Source organism: Oncorhynchus masou, chromosome 15 (assembly GCF_036934945.1).
Source record: "Oncorhynchus masou masou isolate Uvic2021 chromosome 15, UVic_Omas_1.1, whole genome shotgun sequence".
Lineage (NCBI taxonomy): Eukaryota > Metazoa > Chordata > Actinopteri > Salmoniformes > Salmonidae > Oncorhynchus > Oncorhynchus masou.
In genome coordinates this window covers 21,250,575-21,276,065 of record NC_088226.1, presented here as the reverse complement: position 1 = coordinate 21,276,065, position 25,491 = coordinate 21,250,575, and the positions used below count along the sequence as shown (strand labels likewise).

Genomic DNA, 25,491 nt, shown 5'->3' with positions numbered 1-25,491 from the left:
TGATGAGATTCAAACACGCAACTGTCGGGTTGCTAGACACATTATACGCCTACCCATACAGCTCAATTGTTTTTGCATTAAGTAACTGTCTGTCTTATGCAACTATACCAAACGTAACATATCATACTAATTTGAGTGTCCCAGATTTACATTTAGTATGTTATGTCTAGTCTATAAGACTTGGCTGGCTGTTCTAGACCTTGGCTCAGTGTTAGTTCTGGAATTCACAAAGTGTCTCAGGGCAGGTGCTGGTCTAGGATCAACTTAGACTTTTAGATCAAAATTATTGAGGGAAGACCTGATCCTTGATTAGCAACCCTATCATATGTTGCCTTGTGAATAGGTGAAGGTCTCTCAGTTGATTTGCAGTGAGTGAGATGTCAAAGTCAGAGTGGATTCTACCTTAGCGATTGGAGAGGCTTTAGGGTGCTGCTCGCTACAACAGTATAGGACATAAAAGAACACAGAATTGTCTATGAGAAACCAGATTATGAGCCACATTATAAGCTACATTCACCCACTGCCCGAGCAATGGAGAGTGTGATTGCATCATCATCCTTCCTCTAGTTCTGTGGAAAGAAACGACATGCGTACATTTATTTTCACACGGTCATGATGGGTTCTACTGTGATGTACAGTAGGGCAAAAAAGTATTTAGTCAGCCACCAATTGTGCAAGTTCTCCCACTTACATAGATGAGAGAGGCCTGTAATTTTCATCATAGGCAGACTTCAACTATGACAGACAAAATGAGGGAAAGGAATCCAGAAAATCACATTGTAGGAGTTTTTATTAATTTATTTGCAAATTATGGTGTAAAATAAGTATTTGGTCAATGATGTGCTGTGGATGCGCATCCGCTCCCCTCTATATATCTAATTCAAAGGCAGTTTTAGAGAGGTATCTCCTCCGCTCTGCCTGTCCGCTGCCATATCTCCCCAAAGCACTTCACTTAGATTAAAACCCCAAGTGCCTCATAATTATAATAATGTATCTATAAAGGGGAGGACGAACTTATCAGCTCTCTCCCATCCATCCCTCTCTATCTATTGGTCTAAATGGTCCTATAAAGTTACATTAGTTTGAGCTTCTACTTTTAAAAATCCACCTTTGCAGAAATAAGTCTCTGACTGTTGCCGCTTGTTATAGACCCCCCTCAGCCCCCAGCTGTAACCTGGACACCATATGTGAATTAATTGCTCCCCATTTATCTTCAGAGGTTGTACTGTTAGGCGACCGGAACTGTTATATGCTTAACACCACGGCCATCCAATAATCTAAAATAGATGCCCCCAATCTCACACAAATTATCATGGAACCTACCAGGTATAACCCTAAACCCGTAAACACGGGAACCCTCATAGATATCATACTGACCAACCTGCCCTCTAAATACACATCTGCTGTCTTCAATCAGGATCTCAGTGATCACTGCCTCATTGCCTGCGTCCGTAATGGGTCCGCGGTCAAACGACCACCCCTCATCACTGTCAAATGCTCCCTAAAACACTTCAGCGAGCAGGCCTTTCTCATCGACCTGGCCCAGTCATCCTGGAAGGATATTGTCCTCATCCCGTCAGTAGAGGATGCCTGGTTATTCTTTAAAAGTGCTTTCCTCACAATCTTAAATAAGCATGCCCCATCCCAAAAATGTAGAACTAAGAACAGATATAGCCCCTGGTTCACTCTAGACCTGACTGCCCTTGACCAGCACCCAAACATCCTGTGGCATACTGCATTAGCATTGAATAGCCCCACAGGCAGTTAGGAAAGTTAGGAAGACATTTTCAAACAGAAATGTGCATCCTGTAGATCAAACTCCAAAATGTTCTGGGACACTGTAAAGTCCATGGAGAATAAGAGCACCTCCTCCCAGCTGCCCACTGCACTGAGGCTAGGAAACACTGTCACCACCGATAAATCTACTATAATCTAGAATTTCAATAAGCATTTTTCTACTGCTGGCCATGCTTTCCAACTGGCTACCCCTACCCTGGTCAACAGCTCTGCACCCCCCCACAGCAACTTGCCCAAGCCTCCCCCATTTCTCCTTCACCCAAATCCAGATAGCCGAGCTGCAAAATCTGGACCCCTACAAATCAGCTGGGCTAGACAATCTGGACCCTATTTTTCGAAAATTATCTGCCGCAATTGTTGCAACCCCTATCTTTTGTATCGTCTGAGATCCCTAAAGATTGGAAAGCTGTTGCAGTCATCCCCCTCTTCACTATAGACTCAAACTGTTACAGACCTATATCTATCCTGCCCTGCCATTCAAAAGTCTTCGAAAGCCAAGTTAACAAACAGATCACCGACAATTTCGAATTCCACCGTACCTTCTCCGCTATGCAGTCTGGTTCCCAAGCTGGTCATGGGTGCACCTCAGCCACGCTCAACGTCCTAAACGATATCATAACTGCCATCGATAAAAGACAATACTGTGCAGCCGTATTCATCGACCTGGCCAAGGCTTTCGACTCTGTCAATCACCACATTCTTATAGGCAGACTCAACTGCCTTGGTTTCTCAAATGACTGCCTCGCCTAGTTCACCAACTACTTCTCTGCTAGAGTTCAGTGTGTTAAATCGGAGGGCCTGTTGTCCGGACCTCTGGCAGTCTCTATGTGGACAACTACAAATACCTAGGTTTCTGGTTAGACTGTAAACTCTCTTTCCAGACTCACATTAAGCATCTCCAATCCAAAATTAAATCTAGAATTGGCTTCCTATTTCGCAACAAAGCATACTTCACTCATGATGCCAAACATACCCTCGTAAAACTGACTATCCTACTGATCCTTGACTTCAGCGATGTCATTTACAAAATAGCCTCCAACACTCTCCTCAGCAAACTGGATGTAGTCTATCACAGTGTCATCCGTTTTGTCACCAAAGCCCCAAATACTACCCACTGCTGCAACCTGTATGCTCTCGTTGGCTGGCGCAACATATTCGTTGCCAAACCCACTGGTACCAGGCCATCTATAAGTCTTTGCTAGGTAAAGCCCTGCCTTATCTCAGCTCACTAGTCACCATAGCAGCACCCACCCATAGCACGTGCTCCAGCAGGTATAGTTCACTGGTCACCCCCAAAGCCAACTCCTCCTTTGGCAACCTTTCCTTCCAGTTCTCTGCTGCCAATGACTGGAACGATTTGCAAAAATCCCTGAAGCCGGAGACTTATCTCTCCCACTAACTTTAAGCATCACCTGTCAGGGCAGCTTACCGATCATTGCACCTGTACATAGCCCTTCTATAAATAGCCCACCCAACTACCTCATCCCCATATTGTTTTTGTTTTTTTGCTCCTTTGCACCCCAATGTCCCTACTTGCACATTCATGTTCTGCACATCTATCACTCCAGTGTTTAATTGCTAAATTGTAATTATTTTGCCACTATGGCCTATTTATTGCCTTACGTTCCTAATCTTACTACATTTCCACACACTGTATATAGACTTTTATTTTGTGTTGTTGACTGTACGTTTGTTTATCCCATGTGTAACTCTGTTTTTTGTTGCACTACTTTGCTCTATCTTGGCCAGGTTGCCGTTGTAAATGAGAACTTGTTCTCAACTGGCCTACCTGGTTAAATAAATGTGAAATAAATTAGATTTTTTTATAATTATGATCTCATTATCCGCATATGAAGACTGAATAATAACCTGCTATAAAACAGGAAAATAATAGAGTGAATCGATCAGATGATATGTTGTGTGTCATGCTGTGGGATCAGAGGAGGCTGGTGGGAGGAGCTATAGGCGGATGGGCTCATTGTAATCAATCAATCACGTTTATTTATAAAACCCATCTTACATCAGCTGATGTCACAAAGTGCTTTACAGAAACCCAGCCTAAAACCCCAATCAGCAAGCAATGTAGGTGTAGAACCACGGTGGCTAGGAAAAACTCCATAGAAAGACCAGAACCTAGGAAGAAACCTAGAGAGGAACCAGGCTATGAGGGGTGACCAGTCCTCTTCTGGCTGTGCCGGGTGGAGATTATAACAGAACATGGCCAAGATGTTCAAATGTTCATAGATGACCAGCAGGGTCAAATAATAATAATCACAGTGATTGTTGAAGGTGCAACAGGTCAGCACCTCAGGAGTAAATCTCAGTTGTCTTTTCATAGCCGATCATTCAGGGTATCTCTACCATTCCTGCAGTCTCTAGAGAGTTGAAAACAGAAGGTCTGGGACAGGTAGCACGTCCTGTGAACAGGTCAGTGTTCCATATCCGCAAGCAGAGCAGTTGAAACTGGAGGAGCAGCATGACTCGGTGGACTGGGGACAGCAAGGAGTCATCAGGCCAGGTAGTTCTGAGGCATGGTCCTAGGGCTCAGGTCCTCCAAGAGAGAGAGAGAGAGAGAGAGAAAGAAAGAAAGAAAATAGAAAGAATCAGAGAGAGCATACTTAAATTCACACAGGACACCAGATAAGCCAGAAGAAATACTCCAGATATAACAGACTGACCCTCACCCCTGACACATAAACTATTGCTGCATAAATACTGGAGGCTGAGACAGGAGGGGTCGGGAGACACTGTGGCCCCGTCCAACAATACCCCCGGACAGAGCCAACCAGGCAGGATATAACCCCACCCACTTTGCCAAAGCACAGCCCCCACACCACTCGAGGGATATCTCCAACCACCAACTTACCATCCTGAGACAAGGCCGAGTATAGCCCACAAAGATCTCCCCCAAGGCACAACCCAAGGGGGGGCGCCAACCCGGACAGGAAGATCACGTCAGTTACTCAACCCACTCAAGTGACGCACCCCTCCTTGGGATGGCATGGAAGAGTACCAGTAAGCCAATGCCTCAGCCCCTGTAATAGGGCTTGAGGCAGAGAATCCCAGTGTAATGGCTGGAATGGAATAAATAGAACGCTATCAAACACCTCAAACATATGGAAACCACATGCTTGACTCTGTTCCAGAAATTCCATACCAGCCATTACAAGGACCCCTTCCTCCTATAGCTCCTCCCACCAGGCTCCTCTGTCTGGGATGTTATCGGCTCTAATACTTCATAATGATGAAACGTTAGGTAATCACACATTAGTACAAGTCATTATTGTGACATAGTAGCGTGGAAATGATACATGATGAAATGTCTGTCTGTAACAAAAAGAAGAAGCTCTGGAGAAAATACTTTTTTTATGAGACGTGTAAAAGTATCTCCTGAAAATTAAGGCTTCTTCTGAAAATCTATTTCTGAGAAGAGTGCCTATTAGGAAAACTGTCCATATGATTGTGAACTCACTATGGAATGGTTTTCTAAAAAGAAACATTAAATCAAATCAAATTAAATTTGTCACATACACATGGTTAGCAGATGTTAGCGAAATGCTTGTGCTTCTAGTTCCGACACTGCAGTAATAAACAACGAGTAATCTAACCTAACAATTCCAAAACTACTACCTTATACACACAAGTGTAAAGGGATAAATAATATGTACATAAGATATATGAATGAGTGATGGTACAGAACGGCATAGGCAAGATGCAGTAGATGGTATCGAGTACAGTTACATTAAAAATCAACTGAAAATGACATTTCCTTTTCTGACCAACTGGATGAGAGTAAAGTTTTGTGGTCACTAGATGGGAGTGGTGAGGTTAATATAAATTGTGTTTGCCTAGGGGCATTTTCAGAGGTCTATTGGCGTAAGTGTCACGTTCTGACCTTTATTTCCTTTGTTTTGTATTCATTATTTAGTATGGTCAGGGCGTGATTTGGAGTGGGCAGTCTATGTTTGATTTTCTATGATTTGGGGATTTCTATGTCTACTGTGATAACGTGTGAAATGATGTACGGTGCAACCAATTACTATATTTGATGATAGAAATCTCCTTCTTTGGAAAGGCACCGAATACCCATAAGACAATTCTAAGAGCACATTTATTTCAGAGAAAGAGAGAGGAACAACTTGTTGCTTAGTTTGGCACTTGCTTCCAGGAAGTTAAAGCAAGTGAGACACAACGACACACTAAGACACTTCAGAGGGCTATACTACAAAGCAGAATCTAGCCAGCTAACTTTGATACATAACTATTGATTTTATGGTTAATTAAGAAAGCTAAACTTAGATATGTGTTTTTGGTTGTTGAGCCAATAAGACCATACCCATGTCAAGCTCATCTTTAAAAAATAAAAATAATAAAACCAATATTTAGGCAAGTTATCTGGCTAACTCTTTGATCCCAGTTCTGCCGGTCTCTAGATGACAGATAGTTACAATGTGTCACGTTTACTCCCGCTCCACCTCTCCGTCATGGCAACCCATCATTGCACACACCTGGCAACCATTATTACACACACCTGTGCCCCATCATTACGCACACCTGGACTTCATCACTACCCTGATTACTCCCCCTTTATTTAGCCCTCAGTTGTTATCAGTCCTTAGGTGTTATTATTTTCTCTCAGGTTCAGTATGCGGCGCATGTATGTTGCTCACGGCGTGTACGTTACACAATATTAAAGCATTTAATTGGCAGACAGATGGTATATGGAAAAGGGAGTTGATTTCTCAACGCCACTACAAACAAACTGCAATGTACTGTTACATCCCATTCACACTCTTTGACTTTAATCAACCAATCAATCACATTTATTTGACAAAGCCCTTTGGGGTGGCAGCATAGCCTAGTGGTGTGAGTGTTGGACTAGTAACCAAAAGTTTGCAAGATCAAATCCCCAAGCTGACAAGGTACAAAATCTGTTGTTCTGCCCCTGAACAAGGAAGTTAACCCACTGTTCCTAGGCCATCATTGAAAATAAGAATTTGTTCTTAACTGACTTGCCTAGTTCAATAATGGTCAAACAAAACATCAGCAGTTGGTGAACCCAGCCTAGACACCAAAAAGCGGAAGTGAGAACACAGTGGCCAGAAAAAAACTCAGTAGAGGGAAGAAACATAGAAAGGAGACCCAGGTCAGACATGTGGTCCATCCTCTTCTGATTGGACTGAGTAGAGATTAAGAGTATGCCAGATTGTTTAAACATAAACAACAAGGTCATAGTCCAACATAGTATAATTGATAAGCCACAGAAAGTGACGCTTTTGTGAAAAGTCAAATGGTGTTTTCTGAAATGCAAAACAACAACCATGTCTCACTGACTTGAGTGGTGTTTCTGAGTACATGACCTGGTGGGAGTGAGGTGAACAGCTTTGCTGAGAGTATCTGATCTGAGCTCAGTGACTCGGGGGTTAATTGTCTGTGTGGCTTTGATACAGACGTGCCAGGTTTATCATTAGAAGGGCACTGTATGACTGCTGCTCATGAGGGATAGGGGTGAGGGGCCTTACAGAAATAGAATGGAATCAAATAGAATAGAATTGAAGAGAACAACTGTATTTCAGTAGAACAGTAGTTGTTCAAAGAGGTTACAGCCGGGGACAGATGGCACAGGACTATGGCTTATTTGTGGTAGTTATGGAGGTGAAGTAAAAACAACATAATAAGGACTTGCTGCATCGCAAATCATTTTCTGGGTAAAAGTAGTGCATAATGTAGGGAATTAGGTCCCATTTGTGATGCAGACCCTGACTTTATCACAGGCCAGACTCTAGTTGAATATGAATTGAAATGGGGAAATTATGGCACTAGGTGTCATTTTATTTCAATGTCAATGTCCTACCGTCCACCAGGGGCAACGCGAAGTCTCAAAATGAATTCCTAAACTTAACCGTCAAGGTAAGTTTGGTTTCACTTTTGCGCTGTTTGACGACTGTCAGCTAACGTAGGGGAGACAGGGGAAGGTTGTAAGCACTTTTAGCATTTGAAAAAGTTCTCAGATATTGTTGGAGCTACTAGAGCACATTCAAAATGCGATAGGAACAGCTTCCATCTGTCTGCTACAAATTGGCATTAACTCTCTAAATCAAACAGACAAGGTGTGACTTTGTCTCAAATACAAGGAGTGAAATGTTACAATTTTACCCCACCTCCCCGGTCAGTAACAGGGCTGGTAGTGAAACGTAACTGTTTGAAAAAAATTCTAAAATCATAACATTGCCATGTTTCAAATTTTGCGCGGCAGAAATAATAAAATAATAAAACAAATCCTAATTGTTTATTTTTACGTTCCATTACCTGTCCCTTCTCAACTAAACAACATCTGACAACCAATCAACAACATTTGGACTAAACATTTGAATTCCTCATCTGAACACGTGTGATCTTGAGGGATCACATGTGCTTGTATGCAAAGTTAATGTGATAACGTGACAACATGCAAAGCAACATGTGATAGCATTAAACTACACATGTGACATGTGAGAACATGATCTCATGTTAAATAAACGTGTGGATGCAAAATTTCAACATGTGATACCATGTGATACCACGAAACTACACTATTTGTGGAATTTCACATGTGAAATAATGTGCAAATGTGTTTTTGGAACACTTCACATGAGATATTGAGGGGATTTGAGCATCGGACACAGGTTGCCCCGGTGTGAGGAGTTTGCCCCGGTGTGAGGAGTTTGCCCCGGGTGAATAGTGATTGCATTCGTTTTGGAAATGTGAAGTGTTCTAAAAACACAGCATGTGAAATATCACATGGGAAGTTTTCCAGAACCACATGTGTCTTTCCATGTTTGTGTGTGCGTGTGAGCAGTGTGTATGAGTGAATGCTGGACATGCTCACTGAATCAGAGTCAGAGTTGTAACCTTGGTATGGTAGTACTGGGGTACAGGCTTGGAGGGCCCATCATTTGTATTCCCTTAGGTTGTTCCAACTAACCCTGACCCTTGCAGCCATTAGTTATCTTCAAGTGTAGCTAAGTTCAAACTTTAGCATTGCTAACTTACATCAAATATATCTACACACACCGGTTATAAACCTGATATAGGTTTTGTGATTCTAACAACAAAGCAGGCGATGCCATCACCAACAAACATTTGGTAATGGCATTAGATTTTTTTTTTTTACCTCAAAATCATATTTCTGTCAATAAAATCTGCAAAGTCTATCACAGGGCCTTGTTTCATCACATGAGGCTTGAGGACTAAACTGACCATGTGCACAGTGAGTCACATGATTCTAGCTTGTTCCTGATGAGAGATATTGAGTGTTACAACTATCCTGTGTTACAACCATCCCTGGTCTCCCCTATGTCAAAATATGCCTTAAATAAGACAGCCACACAGTCCATAATCTACAGACAGCACCACAGCCTGTCCCACACACCATAATTAAAATGGCTATGGATGGCATATCTCTGTTGCTGCATTTATGGCGGTGTTTTCTTTGGAAATTGTGTTGCTTTATCATTATCCTCAATTGTCACTGTTCTTTCTGTTTTGTGTCGCAGTAATGATGTTCGATTGTAGGTTTTGGCCTTTGAGTCAGCTTAAAAACCTCATCAGTGGTCTATGTGAGTAACATACACTTAACAGAGTCAAATCGTCACCCTGCCAGGGACTAGAGCCTCTCCCTTCACGCCACAGTGAGCAGGATAAGCTGCTCTAGCAGCCCAGCACAGCTCCAGACTCCCATCCTGAATGGCACCCCATAGGCCTCTGTTCATAAGTAGTGCACTATGTAGGGAATGGGGTGCCATTTAGGACACAAATTCCAGACTCAGGCGTTTCCCTGTCTGTCTGTGTGCTAGCTAAGGACTGGTGTATTATACAATGGATTTGCTCTGCTACTGAAGTGCAGTCCTGGCAAGCCAAAGGGACATAAAGGACATCAATGGTGTGCGTCCCAAATGGCACCCTATTCCCTATGTAATGCACTACTTTTGACCAGGGACCATAGGGTTTTGCTCAAAAGTAGTGTACTATATAGGGAATATGGTGCCATTTGGGACGAAGCTAATTACTGTACTGACATGACACTGCCTGAACCAACTAAGACACTTCACTGATCAATCTTCACACTGTTCAGTAGCACGTCACTGGAAATCCCCATCACCCATAAAAGGCCTGGGCTAGAAGCTCACTCTTGTGTATCAGCAAGACAATTATAAGATGACAGAAAAAGGAATATGTTATTTTAGATAAATTGTTTGAAAGTGATATTCATAATTTATGCATACTATACATACTAAGCTACTTATACCACCCTCGTGGCAGCAATTCATTCCATGAGCACAATACGTGAAATGATGTCGAAAAGACACCTTTTTTGTTGAAAATGAAACTATGTATTTGTGGTTGAAAAGTGTTTTGTCAATGTTTTGTGCTCACTGGGAACGTACTTGATCACACTGTTGATTAAGTGTAATTTTTGACCACATGGTAAACAGCCACATGAAAAGAGGAAGCAGATAAAGTTGAGGCAACAGACCGAACACATTTGACATGAGTCTTGACGTTTCCTCGCACATCATAACTTCTTGGAAATAGAACTACAGAATTCACTGAACACTGAATAGGAGACTAGGCGAGAACAACTTAAGTTGTATAAATTAGCTTATATACAAGTTTTAATTTTGGGGGGATTCTTACCATCTCTTTGTATTTTAACCTCTATCCCACAATGTATTCATAGAATGCTTATTTAGAAACACACGCACAGACACAGACAAACACACACACACAGACACACACACACACACACACACACAGTATCTGATGGGGATTTCTCAACGCCACTACAGTCACAACTCTCTGCCACTTTGTTTTCAGGCTTCTCTTCCAAAATGTCTGTGCTTGATAGAAGGACATTACAGTGAAGACAGTACCACAATCATAAGAAACAGAGGCTACGTCCAAAATGCCACCATAATGTAAAGTTCTATACTATTGACTAGGTCCCATAGGGTAGTGTGCACTATATATAGGGAATAGGGTGCCATTTGGAACGTATTAAGCCAGAGAAAGCAAACAAGGGTGAGATGAACGGATGTGTGGTTACAGCGGATGGTGGGAGGAACATCAGAGTCACTTAGTGAAGAATATACTGTAAGGGAAGTGAGTGGTAATGATGTCATTTTTTCCGAGAATTGTGATATTTGCGTGTGTGTGCACGATCATGAGAGAGAGAGAGAGAGAGAGAGTGTGAGTGAGTGCGTGAGTAAGACGTTTTGTATCTGAGCCATTTTTCTCTGAACTCTGACAGGTATAGCAGTCAGTCCACATAATGCGGGCCCAGGATGGTCTAGATCTAGAAGGTTAATTACTGAGACCCACCTGCTGAACCTTACCCATGTTCTTCTGCTCCAGGGGACCTGTCCTCCTGCGCTCCCCGGGAAACATGCTCCTCTTCTGGATGTCTTGTGGATCACTTCTCCCTCTCCTGGTCCTTTGCAATAACGGACAAGAATGCTGCACCATCCAGGACAACACACAATATCATGGTAGGGTCTAAGTCTAAGACTCTTTTATTTAGCAGATATCGATGACAACAAAATGTATCATTTAGACATATGGTTAAAATGTTTAATTGTGGACATTATAGGAAGTCTCATTAAGATACAAACACTAGCACAACACTGCCACCCACTTGGAAATGTGTTTTTTCCAGAAGTGATTGTAGATCATATTTTCTACCCATATAGAGAGAACTGTACACCATACAGCACAATGTGTTCTAATTATTATTGTCTATATCCTTCTTCCCACTCCATCTCTCCCATAGTGTCCCCTGTGCTTGAGTCCCTGCGGTGCTACAATGATTACAGCTCCTACGTCCGCTGTAGCTGGGAGGAGAGTCCACACCCGTCCTCACAGCCGTTAGCCCTATACTACTGGGACAGCCCTGAGAACCGGTAAGGATAGAGCTGATGGGGTGATGAGAGGACAGAGAGAGGGAGGAAGGGAGGGAGGGAGAGGTGCACCCCGAAAAACAATGTACTCAATGAACTCATGTCTCCCTCTTTCTCCGACCCTCTAGTGAGTCCTTGTGTGAACCCTATGGTCAGCGAGCACGGAATCCCAACAACATCAAGCTCACTGCCCAGTGTCAGTACAACACTAAATACTTTGGCATCAATACCAACCATGTCTTCTTCTTCAAGACCTCCTGTCCCCCTGCCCTGCTTCTGTCTAAGAATGGTGAGTTTAAACATTGCAGGACACCTGTCATCTCAATTATTTTACATTTACAAGTTTCATTTTAGTTACAAGTTAGCTAGCAGATGACCAAATTCAGTCAAATATATATAGGGTCCTATATCTGTATTTGACTATACATACATGTATACATACATGTATGTGTTGATTTGTTTTTGACAGTGTGTGCATGTGTGTATTACAGTGAGGGTGCGTCCACCAGTCCGCCTATCACAGAAGCTTGTAGAAAGGGGGGGCTGTTTGCTCCGCTGGGAAAGCCCCTACCCCCATCATCCCCCTTGACCCCCACTCTCAACTACCAGGTCAACTACAGGAGGTCTAACCAGGATGACTGGACAGTATGTACTGGAGTAACAAACAATTAGCTTGAGTGCCATATTTTGTTTGTGCTATATATTGCCAACTCATTGTCACGGACAACAGGCAAAAAGCGCAAACAAATCTGGGACCAGGTTACATACAATGTGCTCTTAAAGACTCCTATTCATCTAACACATGTGCTTCTGAATCATCATAAATACAGTATAGACTCTTAGAAAAATGGGTTCCAAAAGGGTTCTTCGATTGTCCCCTTAGGAGAACCCTTTTTGGTTTCAGTTAGAACTCTTTTGGGTTCCATGTAGAACCCTCCAGGGGAAAGGGTTCTACGTGGAACCCAATAGGGTTCTGCCTAGAACAAAAAAGTGTTATTCAAAGGGTTCTCCTTGGGAACAGCCAAATAACCCATTTAGGTTCTAGATACCACCTTTTTTTCTAAGAGTATTAGCAAACATATTGCTTATGTTTTCCGACCCTCTTGTAAAAAAACATGCTAACTCTCAAGATTTTTCATCATGGCATGAGATATCCCCCGGAAAGCAAGCACAAGTTTAGGGTAGTTTTGCTCGGTGACAAAATCATGAATCACTTCTTTAAAATCATTCATCACTACCCCTTTGCTTAATACCCAGTGGTATCACCAGAGTTTCATAACATTTGGGGGCTCAGTCCTGAAGACCAGTGGCTGAGGGGTTTGTGGGTGAGAAAAAAAAAGGTCATTTTCTAAAATCAATTCCTGTAATTTCCTGTAAATCATTTTATATGACTGGAGACATTTACAGTAATATTTTTCTCTACCACACAAAGTATCTAAATGTCAAGCTGCTAAAACAAACAACCCATGTCTTAAATGCAACAAGAAGATAGGCCAATGAAAAGAGTGGATACTCAGATCTTAGGTCTACAAGATGAGGAGGAAATTATAGTCCACCAACTTTCCAGTGTTTACTCACTAATTTAATCAGAATTGTTCCACAAGTGTATTTTTAAATATTGTGAAATACCTTCTAGCTGCTGCCTGCTGTACATTGACAGCCACAACTCAACAATCAGCTGTTTTATATTTGCCCTAATCACTCACAATGTGACAAAACACAATCTACAGCAATTATTTTAAATAATTATATAAATATTTCATGTATTTTTATAGAGACAAAGAGTAATTATATCATTTGTCAAATTTAATTTCAATTTATCTGCAGCACTTCGAGTACCACTTCCTGCAGCACTATGGTTTCTTCCATGTGCTATGCTCCCCCCCCAAGCCAAAAAAATCAACACTTATTATTATTAATTAAATGGATTGTGGTCAGTAACCCCATATGAGGTTGCTGTATAGGTAGGCCTACTGTTACGATAATATTTTAAATAATCAAGCAGCAAATAGCCTAGCCTAAAATTACAAGAGATTAAATTCAGTAAATCAATGAAGCCAATAGTGGTTTTCAGCTATATTGTTATTAAAACGATGTAGGCCTTATGACTTTTTAAAACAATAACAAAAAAAAAAAACATGTCAAATTACTTGAATCGACTATAAGGAAAAGTGTACAATGTGTATTCACATCAGTAGCCTAAGGGACTGAAATGCATCGGAAAAGTATTGGAAAGTTCAGGAAAACATCAGGGAAGCTCATCAGGTAGGCTATATAGGCCTAATGTGTGTGTGTGTGTGTGTGTGTGTGTGTGTGTGTGTGTGTGTGTGTGTGTGTGTGTGTGTGTGTGTGTGTAGAGAACAGCTGCATTACTTTTAACTGTTAGACTAATGATCATGAGCACTCAACTCAACTTAGCTAACATTACCTAGCATAATTGTAAGCTAATATCCAGACAGAGATTCAGTGAAAACAAAAATCGGACATTGATTGATTTATCAAGATGAGTTCCCACGTTGTCCCAATCAAAACGGTGCTGGAATGATCAGTTGACCACACATGGAAATGGCTTTACATTTATTATAACCAGAGCACCATTTTATCAATTATTAAGCCATTTCTGAATGAAAGTTGGTACCAACATGAAACCTTTCATTCAGAAAATCCTAAAACACCAAATTATGCCTGCCTTATTATAAATTAGGCCATCATCACTGTCAATCGTGAATGATAATTCTTCACGTTGTACAGGTTAAACGTCCATGCTGCATGCATGCCAACAGTTCGATCCCAAACAGGTTGATGGGAATATGCATTTTGATCTTCTTGAATATGTAAGTAAGTTTGGCTAACCGGCTGAACTAATCACATTTTAGAGCAGATAGAGTTAAACACAGCAACCGCATGAGAAAAAAAATGCTGCATTTCAAAATTGTCATATGAAATGACATTGTGTTTTTGGCATAACCGTAGCCTGCCATTATCATTTGATTATAGTTGGTTTGTTATGTAGAATACTAATTAATCATTAAGTGATATTGCGAGACATTGCACCATTCTGAGAAATGGCTGCAGGAATGTCCACCACTGCAGAAATGTCCACCAGCACTTGCCAGAAAACGTCATGTTAATTTCTCTACCATAAGCCGCCTCCAACGTCATTTTAGAGAATTTGGCAGTACGTCCAACCAGTCTCACAACCGCAGACCACGTGTAACCACGCCAGCCCAGGATCTCCACATCTGGCGTCTCACCTGCGGGATTGTCTGAGACCAGCCACCCAGACAGCTGATGAAACTGAGGAGTATTTATGTCTAAAATAAAGCCCTTTTGTGGGGAAAAAGACATTCTGGTTGGCTGGGCCTGGCTCCCCAGTGGGTGGGCCTGGCTCCAAAGGGGGTGTGCCTATGCTCACCCATGTCTGCGCCCCTAGCCAGTCATGTGAAATCCATAGATTAGGGCCTAATAAATTTATTATAATTGACTGATTTCCTTATAACTGTAACTCAGTAAAAAAATGGGAAATTGTTTCATGTTGCGTTTATATTTTTGTTCAGTATAAGTGGCGCATTCAGTTGACTACACATTTTTTTCACACCATTGCAACAGAGCAGAAAATGTGGGGCTGACCCAAAATCCTGGTGACGTCCATGTTCTAGCTCGTCACGATCCTTACCAAAGATTACCATGCCACTATCTAAGACTGAGAGGATATCACAAGGCAATAGTATAGAAAACAAATCCACCGGTGGGAGTCACATAAAGATCAGGTCTCTGTCTCAATAGTCTGAAGTGGTTTCCACCCTTTCAAATGCACTGATTCAAGCCACGGGATAGGTGGAAGCAGTTGGAAAGATTCTTTCAGGAAGTCTACATTTACCTGTCCAGACCAGGTGCTTCACACTAGTGCAGATGAAGGGAAGGAAACAAAGAAAGGAACCCACTGGGGACTTAAATCAATGCCGATTCCATGTTATTTCAATGATGTTTATGTTCAATTATGTTGAACCAATGTGGAATAGATGTTGAATTGATGTCTGTGCCCAATGGAGAGCCACTTTAGTAGATTGAGATGCACACATAATGTGCGTGTCAAACGGCATCCTATTGCCTTTGTAGTACACAACTTTAGACCACAGCCTTGTGGGGCACTATGCCATTTGGGACTCCATATTCTTTGTCTGTTTCTCTCTGTGCAGGCAGTGGAGGTTCAGGACACCCAGCTGAGTGTGAAGGCTGAGGCTCAGGTGCCCGGCTTCCAGTATGAAGCCAAGGTGAGGGCAAGGATGAAGACGGGACTGTGGAGCGAGTGGAGCCCCCTAGTGACCTGGATGACTGAGGAGGGTGAGTGGAAACCCTACGTATACAGAAACATACTCCATCCTCCGTCCTCCATAATGTAATGTCATACAATGAAATGTATTCGTTTCATGGCATTGTAATGAGTTTGTAATGAAATTGTAGTGAGCGACTTGCGATGGCATGTGATTTACAGGGAGGTGCCAGGGAGTTGTGATCGCGTCATGTTAGCATTGCTCAGTCGTGCATCAATGTCTTCTTTCCTTTTGTTCACTCCCGTCCTCCCTAATTCCCCCCCCCCTCTCTCTCTCTCTCTCTCTCTCTCTCTCCATCTCTTTCTGTCTCTCTTCCTCCTGTCATCCTGTCCTCCTGCTCCCTCCCTCCCTCACCTCCCTTCCCTCCCTCACTCAGACCCTGTGCCAGGCCCCTCCAATGCCCAGTGTGTGTTGGATAATGAGACTGCGGTGACATGCAGTTGGGAGGTGAAGAGAGACCTGGCTCAGTTCCTTACCTTCCACCTGTCCTGCAAACACAACCCCACTGCACCGTGAGTTAAGATCTGTGTGTATGCCTTTGTGTCTGTGTGCGCTGCATGCGTTCATGTGCGCGTGCCCATGGTTGAGACAGAACAGTTGACTACACTTCAGTCTCACAGCATTGTCCTCCCTCTTCTCCATCCATCCATCCATCCATTTCTCTCTTCCTTTCGCCATCTCTGCAGAGCCCAGAAATGCTGTGATAACACCATGGTCGACGTTCCATCCAGGGATCCAGTGCTCAAATACAGCTGCTCCTTCCATGTCCAAGACTTAGAGCAGCTAGAGGTGGAGCTTGTACCCACACGCAACAGCAAAAAGTTTAAAACACACAAAAACAGTGAGTCATTTTCACACCGAGACAGGGGTGATATTTGGGGGAGAATAAAATCTCATAGCTGAGACTCAATTTATGATGATATTTGTTTTGATGCAAAAAAGAAAGAAAATATACTACCTCAGTGATTGTGTATTAGTGCTGCCACCTGGAGTTTATATTGTGGTATTACAGGTACAATTTTCTAGAAGGTATCATTTCAGCCAGTAGTTTAGAAATTAGTGCTCATGAGCCAAAACGGGTCCCGGGAAATTGTGCACAACTGTGTACAACGTCATCCATTTCGTACGATATGTTACGTCCTGCCAAAAATAAATACATTCGTAAGTGCTTAAGATCCCGTTCAACTCTTTAAAGATTCTTGATGTCTGATTCTTGATGTCTCTCTCCACACAGTTCGTCCAAACCGTCCACTCAAAGTGCAGATAGAAGAGAGAGATGGGAACTGGATTCTAAAATGGAATCCGCCTAATTTTTATCTGACCGATCATCTGCACTATCAGGTGCAATACTGGAGTAATGAGACTCAGGTAGGATGATCCAAAAGCAATGTCTTGTCATTTTCAGTATTACATTTGATCATCTCTAGTTCATCAGGTAAAGAACGCTCATCAAGCGAGATAGACTGTTGCAAATTTTAAGCATCCCATGAATAGATCATTTGACAATGACTGATAATTCTACTGTGTCTCACTTGGTTCTGTCCAACCATCTCTTTTTCAGGAGGGTACTACGTTCCTCAATGTCTCCCAGGGGTCCCGCTCGCTCTCCATCCTGGGGGCGTCCCTGCGCCCCTCTGAGTGCTACCTGGTTATGGTGAGAGCCCTGGTGGTCCCGGGAAAACTTGATACTTTTGACGGAGCCCCCTCAGAATGGACCGACCCAGTGGAGTGGACCACACAACCAGGTAATGGACCTAGTAGGTATCTCCTGGTTGAAGCAGGTTTTTAATAGTATTCTGAACCATTGTTGTATTCTATTCTAGCCTGAGAGTGTCTGTTTTTGCTATTATGCCAACTCCTTGTCACTCATTGTCATGTCAATTGCTGTATATGCTTGTCAATGACAGCAATGGACTTGACAAGAGCACAAACTTGGACCAAGCTAATTCTATTATTTTTTTCAAATAACTCTGAAAACATATTTTATCAGAGATAACCAGTCTGCACTGAAACAAGTACAAATGGGGGGGATGTGAACCATATTTTATTATTTACAATTCATCTAGTCGTGCCAGCCATGCGAGTCAAAATAGCGGAGCTCTAAAAACTATAATATGATTATCTATTCATGAGATGCTGAACGAAAAAGCACCAAAGTTCATATCCCTTGAAGAATGTTTTCAAAAACAAATGTAAAGACCTTCATTATGTATTAAAGAGTGTGTTTTTATTTTGCTTCCATGTGTCAGTCTTATGTGCAGCCACAATATTTGCTTTCATGTGAAAAATGAGAGAATAAAAAAAATAGAAAATAATATTGAAATGTGTTGAACACGCCGTTTGGAGGGTTCGGAGAGTGAAATAAGAAGACTCGACTTGATGAAAGAAGCATACAGGAGCTGATAAAATGTGACTTTGTTCTCTTGAAGTAACGACCATCTCAATCAGTTCTCATGACAGACAGGAATATCCAGACACTAATCAATTACTCATCGATGATCATCACCTACATTTTCCACTCTCACATATGCATCTTTTGTCCCATGTCTCCTGGTAGCTTCCTGGTCCATCACCACCTTCCTCTACGTCTTCATCAGTATACTGGTGGCAATTGTCTTCATCGCTCTCTATGTTACCATACCAGCCTGTCACAGGTGATTACTCAGACTTCTCCAACTGTTTCTATTGTTTTTCTACCATTTTAATTCACCCTTCAAATCAAACTTTATTTGTCACATGGGCCCAATACAATAAGTGCAGACTTTACCATGAAATGCTTACTTACAAGCCTTTAACCAACAGTGCAGTTCAAGAAAAATAACATATTTACCAAGTAGATGCCCTTGTGTTATTACTAGTGTTAGAGCCAGTGCTTCCATACAGGTGTGGTCCCTGAGTTAATTAAGCAATTAACATCCCATCATGCTTAGGGTCATGTATAGAAATGCTGGGCAGGCCATTATTTTGGCTACCATGGCTATGGGAACACAATACGATGACAATGGCCCTATCCACAGGGCACTAGTGGTCACTGAATGGGTTGATGAGCATGAAAACCATATAAACCACATGCCATGGCCTTCTCAGTCACCAGATCCCAACCCAATTGAACATTTATGGGGGATTCGATTTCTCATGGAAGAATGGCATCGCATCCCTCCAATAGAATTCCAGAAACTTGTAGAATCTATGCCAAAGTTGTGTTGGTGTTTCCTTTATTTGGGAATGCCCCTGTCATTTTATTCATTCGTCCATCCATTGATTCATTAGGAGGGTAGTCCTGTGGGAGGTGTCTGTCCCGTCGCCCCTCAAGAGCAAGGTACTGGGAGAAGTCATTAAAGTAAGTCTGAATGCATCTGTATGGCTGAGTATTCAATCAGCATTATTCACAAAGCATCTCGCTGTGGACTACTCAGCTATTGAATATATGACAACTGCACTCAATAATAATGCAAATCACCTAGACTTTGCACAAAGATCATTTTTGATAACCACTATTAATGACATTGTGTGTATCCAGGGCTGTGCACAGACCTTTTAGCCGGCAGGTGCTCAAAATGAGGGAAAAAAGTGTCAATTCATATCTCGAAATTCATATCATACTAACTGCCTCTGTAGCGAACATTTAAACATGCTTTCGCATTGGCCCACACACTCACTTACAAGATTGTAAGCAGGCTAGTTACAGTGCCTCCTAAAGAAATGATTGACATCGGGAAAAGAGGGTCGGCTATCAGCTAATCATTCGTGTCGATTGATGAAAACCTGCTAGTTTGTGAACTTGACAATGTCACGTCGACTTGGGGGCAATGGGTTCAGAACAACAACAACGACAAAAACTGTATACAAAAAAATATACCGCCACCCAAAAGGGCGAGTGGGAGGGCAAAGGTAGACCCCTATCTGTGCACGTGCCTGCATGTATCCATCTTTCGTAGTTCATCACTCACAGATAATGGTATGTCCTCTCTTTCTCAGAAATCTCCTGACAGGTTGTTATTCCATGAGAGTGAGAGAAGTGAGAAGACCTACATCTGCAGGGTACAGTCACAGGAGAGCAGGGAGGATAACAGTCTCTGCTCCAGATGGTAAAACTAGCTCATATCTTTAGACTTATTTAACCGACACTATCCAACACTTATGAAAGATAACTCGTACACCTAGCCTCAATCCTAACCCTAGCCTCAATCCTACCTCACTATGTTGTGTTGCAGCTCTTCAGATAGTCCATTGTGGTTGAACTCAGATGTAAAAGCAACTGGACTGTTCCATTCCATTACCAAGGAGGGGTGGAAGAAGTATGACCCAAACTCTTCCTCCCTCCATTTGCTGTCTGTGGATAGATCTGACCCTCCTGCTCTAGACTCATCCGGCTTCAGCTTCAGTGGCCCTTACATCTTCTGTGGCGACAGTTCACCGGCACCGAGTGAGTTTCTGAGTCTGGAGCCTCCATGTGAGGAGTCCGACAACACTCTCTCTAACTCTGAACCCACTTCTCCGTCCTCCTCGGAGAGGTCTGCCCCATCCCTCTCAGAGTCGAGTGAGGGCTACGTGGCGATGCCTCAGGTCTGTGCTGGCCTGTCCAAATCAACAGATGGAGTGTCTGATGGTGTTACGAGCGCTGTAGTAGCGGACAACAGTAAGAACACTGGTAACAACAACGGCAACAACGACATCATGGCATGGCCCAAGTCAGAGCTCCTCCCACCCGGACCTAGCTCTATGCCCACCTGCTCACCACCCAGTGAGAATGAAGACCCTCCTCCAGCATACACACCCCCAACCACCACAACCACCCCCCCCACCTTGCCCCCAGTGGGCCCTACCCTACACACCTCTGGGTACTGCTTCCTCCCGGCCCTACAGGCACTTGGGGGCTGGGGCCATGTGCAGTCTTCTGGACCACCTAAAGGGGGCAGTCAAGAGCAGCAGGCCTGTAGGAGGGAGATGAGGCAGGAGGAGCAGTGCAAAGAGGATCCATATGTCAGACTGTCCCAGCTAGCCACTTAGCTAACTAGCTAACCCCATCTAATGCTGGACTACATGAGGGCCACTATACGTCACTGTTCTCAATATTTGATCCATTCTAACACTAACACACCTGTCTCAACTAATCACAAGAGCTTGTTTATTAGTTGGACTAGTTAATTCAGGTGTGTTAGTGTTGGAATGGACCACATGTGTAAAACTACTGATTTGTGGTCACTGAAGACTGGGTTGAGATTGAGAAACACTTCTATTTCTGGGAGGGAAAACTGTTGGAGCCTCATAGAGAAGCCTCCCTTGATTACTCACAATGCCCAGCAGATGGCATCACTGTACTTACTGTGTATCTGTTGAACTCACAAGAGGTGGCCTATGGATTCTACTGTAAGGACTAACTACAAACACAGAAGCATACTGCAGTAAGCCATTCCTCTCTGGGTGGTAGGGTGACTTCGGGCCAGATTCCCAGGTTTCCACCACATCACATAGATGGTACATGTGTAACAGGGTGACACTGTTGAGTTGGTGAACGCAGCCTTATGCCTCTGTCAGTGCCAGTGGCTGTTCCTGTCGTCCCACAGCAGGGATCGGCCCGCGGGCCTCAAAGTGCTGTGTTACAGAATGTGAATGGTGATAACGGTCTCCTGGTCGAATGTCATTCGTCACAAGCTTTGTAAACAACTGGTGTAGACTTACACTGAAATGTTTAATTATGGGCCCTTCCCAACAATGCAGAGAGAAAAATATAGAGAAAAAGAATAACACAATGAATAAATCCACAATGGTTATATACACGGGGTACCAGTACTGAGTAGATGTGTAGGGATACAAGGTAATTGAGGTTGATATGTACATATAGGTAGGGGTAAAGTGACTAGGCAACAGGATAGATAATAAACAGTAGCAGCAGTGTATGTGATGAGTCAAAGGAGTTAATGCAAAGAGGGTCAATGCAGATAGTCTGGGTAGCTATTTGGTTAACTATTTATTTAGTAGTCTTATGGCTTGGCGGTAGAAGCTGTTCAGGGTCCTGTTGGTTCCAGACATGGTGTATCGGTACCGCTTGCTGCGTGGTATCAGAGAGAACAGTCTGTGACTTGGGTGGATGGTGTCTTTGACAAGTGTTTTCCTCTGACACCGCCTGGTATAGAGGTCCTGGATGGCAAAGGCATACGCACTACCCTCTGTAGCGCCTTGCAGTCGGATGCCAAGCAGTTGCCATACCAAGCAGTGATGCAGTGAGTCAAGATGCCTTTAATGGTGCTGCTGTAGAACTTTTTGAGGATCTGAGGGCCCAGGCTAAATATTTTCAGCCTCTTGAGGGGGAAGAGGCATTGTTGTATCTTCTTCGCGAATGTGTAGGTGTGTGTGGATCATGTTTATTTGTTAGTGATGTGGAACTATGGAACTTGAATCTTTCGTATTGCTCCACAACAGCCCCATCGATGTGGTAGGAGCGTGCTCAGCTCTCCGTTTCCTGTAGTCCATGATCAGCTCCTTTGTCTTGCTGATGTTGAGGGAGAGGCCGGGTCACTGACCTCCTCTCTGTAGGTGGTCTCAGCAAACTTAATGATGGTGTTGGAGTTGTGCACGGCCAAGCAGTCGTGGGTGAACAGGGAGTACAGAAGGGGACTAAGCACGCACCCCTGAGGGGCCCACATGTTGAGGGTCAGCGTGGCAAGCTTTTTGCTTTCTTGGTTAAATGTGAGGACACATTTTAAAAATAGAGGAGAAAGATGTAACAGGGTGGAAATTTTGAGTTGGTGAATGCAGCCTTGTGCCTCTGTCAGTGCCAGGTGTGTGAGATTGTTGATTGTAATTAAGGGTGTTGCCTTCAGTATTTTACCTGGCTGTTCTTGTTGTTCTACAGATATGCATTACCATGAAAATTCCAAATTCTGAAGCATATCTGGGGATCTTGTGTTTATGGCAAGAGTACCCGTATGCCAATTTGACCCGCTCTCCTTCACCCATGGCATGCCCTCTTTAGAGTATTGTGCAACATGTCCTGTGACCACGAGTAATTGATCTGATCTGTGTTATGCCATAGCTCAGGCATATATCGAATGTAATTGTGGATTTGTATGTCAACTAAAGTTTTTTTATGTCCTGTGATAGGGAATCAGTATGAGCTAAGAGCTTCCAAGGAACATGTATGCCTGGAGATGAAAATATTGTTTTGTTTGCTGTAAAATAAAGTAATGTTGTTCGCTATACCTCTTCCTACTATTCCCATGCTCCACTCCTTGATGTTAGAGAACCTGTATGTTTTAGATTAGTCCCGAGGACCTCCCCTCGCGTATATGAAAAATGTGGCGTACAATCGACCCCAGGAAGAGATACATGTAAATCCCCCTTGTTACACATCAGAAGAGGTTTGATTCCCAAATGAGTCCCAAATGCCTCCCTATTCACTATGTAGGAAACTTTGAGTCCCAAAGGCGTCCCTATTCACTATGTAGGAAAGTTTGAGTCCTAAATGCCTCCCTATTCACTATGTAGGGACGTTTACGTCCCAAATGCCTTCCTATTCACTATGTAGGAAACTTTTGAGTCCCAAAGGCATCCCTATTCACTATGTAGGATAGTTTGAAACCCAAAGGCGTTCCTATTCACTATGTAGGGAAGTTTGAGTCACAAATGCCTCACTATTCACTATTCAGCCTTAGCTAATGTGTGCCCTCCTCTGAAAAGTTATCATAGCCATGATACTTAGAGGAGACCGTGGATGGTTACAACACAAGATAGTTTTCTCTCAATATCTCAAGTGAGAATCATGTGACTCACTGTGCACATGGTCAGTTTAGTCCTCAATCCTCATGTGAAGAAGCAAGACCCAGTGATAAACTTTTCAGATTTTATTGACAAAAATATGATTTTGAGGTAAAAAATGAAAGAAATTGACCAAATGTATTTTGCCGATGGCATCACCTGCTTTGTCGTTAGATTCACATATCTTATATCAGGTTTATAACCAGTGTGTGTAGATGTATTTGATGTAAGTTAGCAATGCAAAAGTTTGAACGTAGCTAAAACTGAAAATAACTAATGGCTGCAAGGGTCAGAGTTAGTTGGAACAACCTAAGGGAATACAAATTATGGGCCCTCCAAGCCTGTACCCCAGTACTACCATACCAAGGTTACAACTCTGACTCTGATTCAGTGAGCATGTCCAGCATTCACTCACACGCGCACGCGCACGCGCACACACACACACACACACACACACACACACACACACACACACACACACACACACACACACACACACACACACACACACACACACACACACACACACATGTGTTTCATGTGTTCTTTGAGAACACTTCTCACATGTGACATTTCACATTTGAAGACGTGTTTTTGGAACATTTCACATGACATTTCGCTTTGAATTAATGTGTTTTTAGAACACTTCACGTGACATTTCACATGTGAAAATGTGTTTTTGGACAACAAAAATGTGTCTATGATACACACACATTGCTTTTAACATACAGTGTTTTCGTCTTACATATTTGACTGATGTTAATTTATACAACAATTATTATTCAATGTGTCGTCATCTGGGATTTGAACTCACAACCTCTTGGTTCACGGCATTATGATATTTCTGCTACACCACCACACCTGTATTGTCACGTCCTGACCATAGAGAGCCCTTATTTTCTATGGTGGAGTAGGTCAGGGCGTGACTGGGGGTTTAGTCTAGTTTATTATTTCTATGTGGGGTTCTAGGTTTGTTTTTCTATGTTAGTAATTTTGTATGATTCCCAATTAGAGGCAGCTGGTAATCGTTGTCTCTAATTGGGGATCATATTTAAGTAGCATTTTTCCCACCTGTGTTTTGTGGGATATTGTTTATGTGTAGTTGTATGTCAGCACTCCATTGTCGGCACGGTTCGTTATTCTTTATTGTTTTGTTGTGTGGTTCACTTACTTTAAATAAATAAAGATGTGGAACCCAGATCATGCTGCACGTTGGTCCGAGTATGCTTCCAACGACCGTGACATGTATTCCTGCAATTTGGACTTCAACGAAAATCTCAGCTTTGTTAACATGCTGTCACATTCACATTAAAATGACATGTGATCACACAAGATCACACACAAGATCTTGTGGAACTCATTAGGGACACCACAAAGATTCAGTTGTTTATTCCATATGGTGTTGTTTAGTTGTCAGATGTTGTTGTAGTGGTTGAGAAGGGCCAGTTAATTGGGAACATAAAATTATATTTTATGATTTTTAAAATGTTATTATTTCTGCTGCACAAAATGTTAAACATGGCAATGTTGTTCTCATGTTCTCAATAAGGCTTTCAATATTTCGTTGCATGTCATGATATATGCATTTTTTTTAACGGTTTCATTTCACCCCAAGCCTTGTTACAACTGACCTGGGAGGTGTATTTGAGACAAAGTCACCACTTGTT

The 25,491-nt window shown here is 42.6% G+C and overlaps 1 protein-coding gene across 1 annotated transcript; it reads left to right on the top strand.

Annotated features, from left to right (window-relative positions):
- Window positions 1-11,037: 11,037 nt before the first annotated feature.
- LOC135555868 (interleukin-4 receptor subunit alpha-like) lies at window positions 11,038-25,024 on the top strand. Its single transcript, XM_064988648.1, has 14 exons — window positions 11,038-11,086; window positions 11,191-11,324; window positions 11,606-11,735; window positions 11,861-12,021; window positions 12,224-12,377; window positions 15,932-16,076; window positions 16,443-16,578; window positions 16,753-16,907; window positions 17,301-17,434; window positions 17,628-17,811; window positions 18,624-18,720; window positions 19,337-19,406; window positions 20,045-20,154; window positions 20,281-25,024. Exons 6-14 carry the CDS (start codon window positions 16,019-16,021, stop codon window positions 21,074-21,076), a joined length of 1,740 nt encoding a protein of 579 aa, XP_064844720.1. The 5' UTR covers window positions 11,038-11,086; window positions 11,191-11,324; window positions 11,606-11,735; window positions 11,861-12,021; window positions 12,224-12,377; window positions 15,932-16,018; the 3' UTR covers window positions 21,077-25,024.
- Window positions 25,025-25,491: the final 467 nt, after the last annotated feature.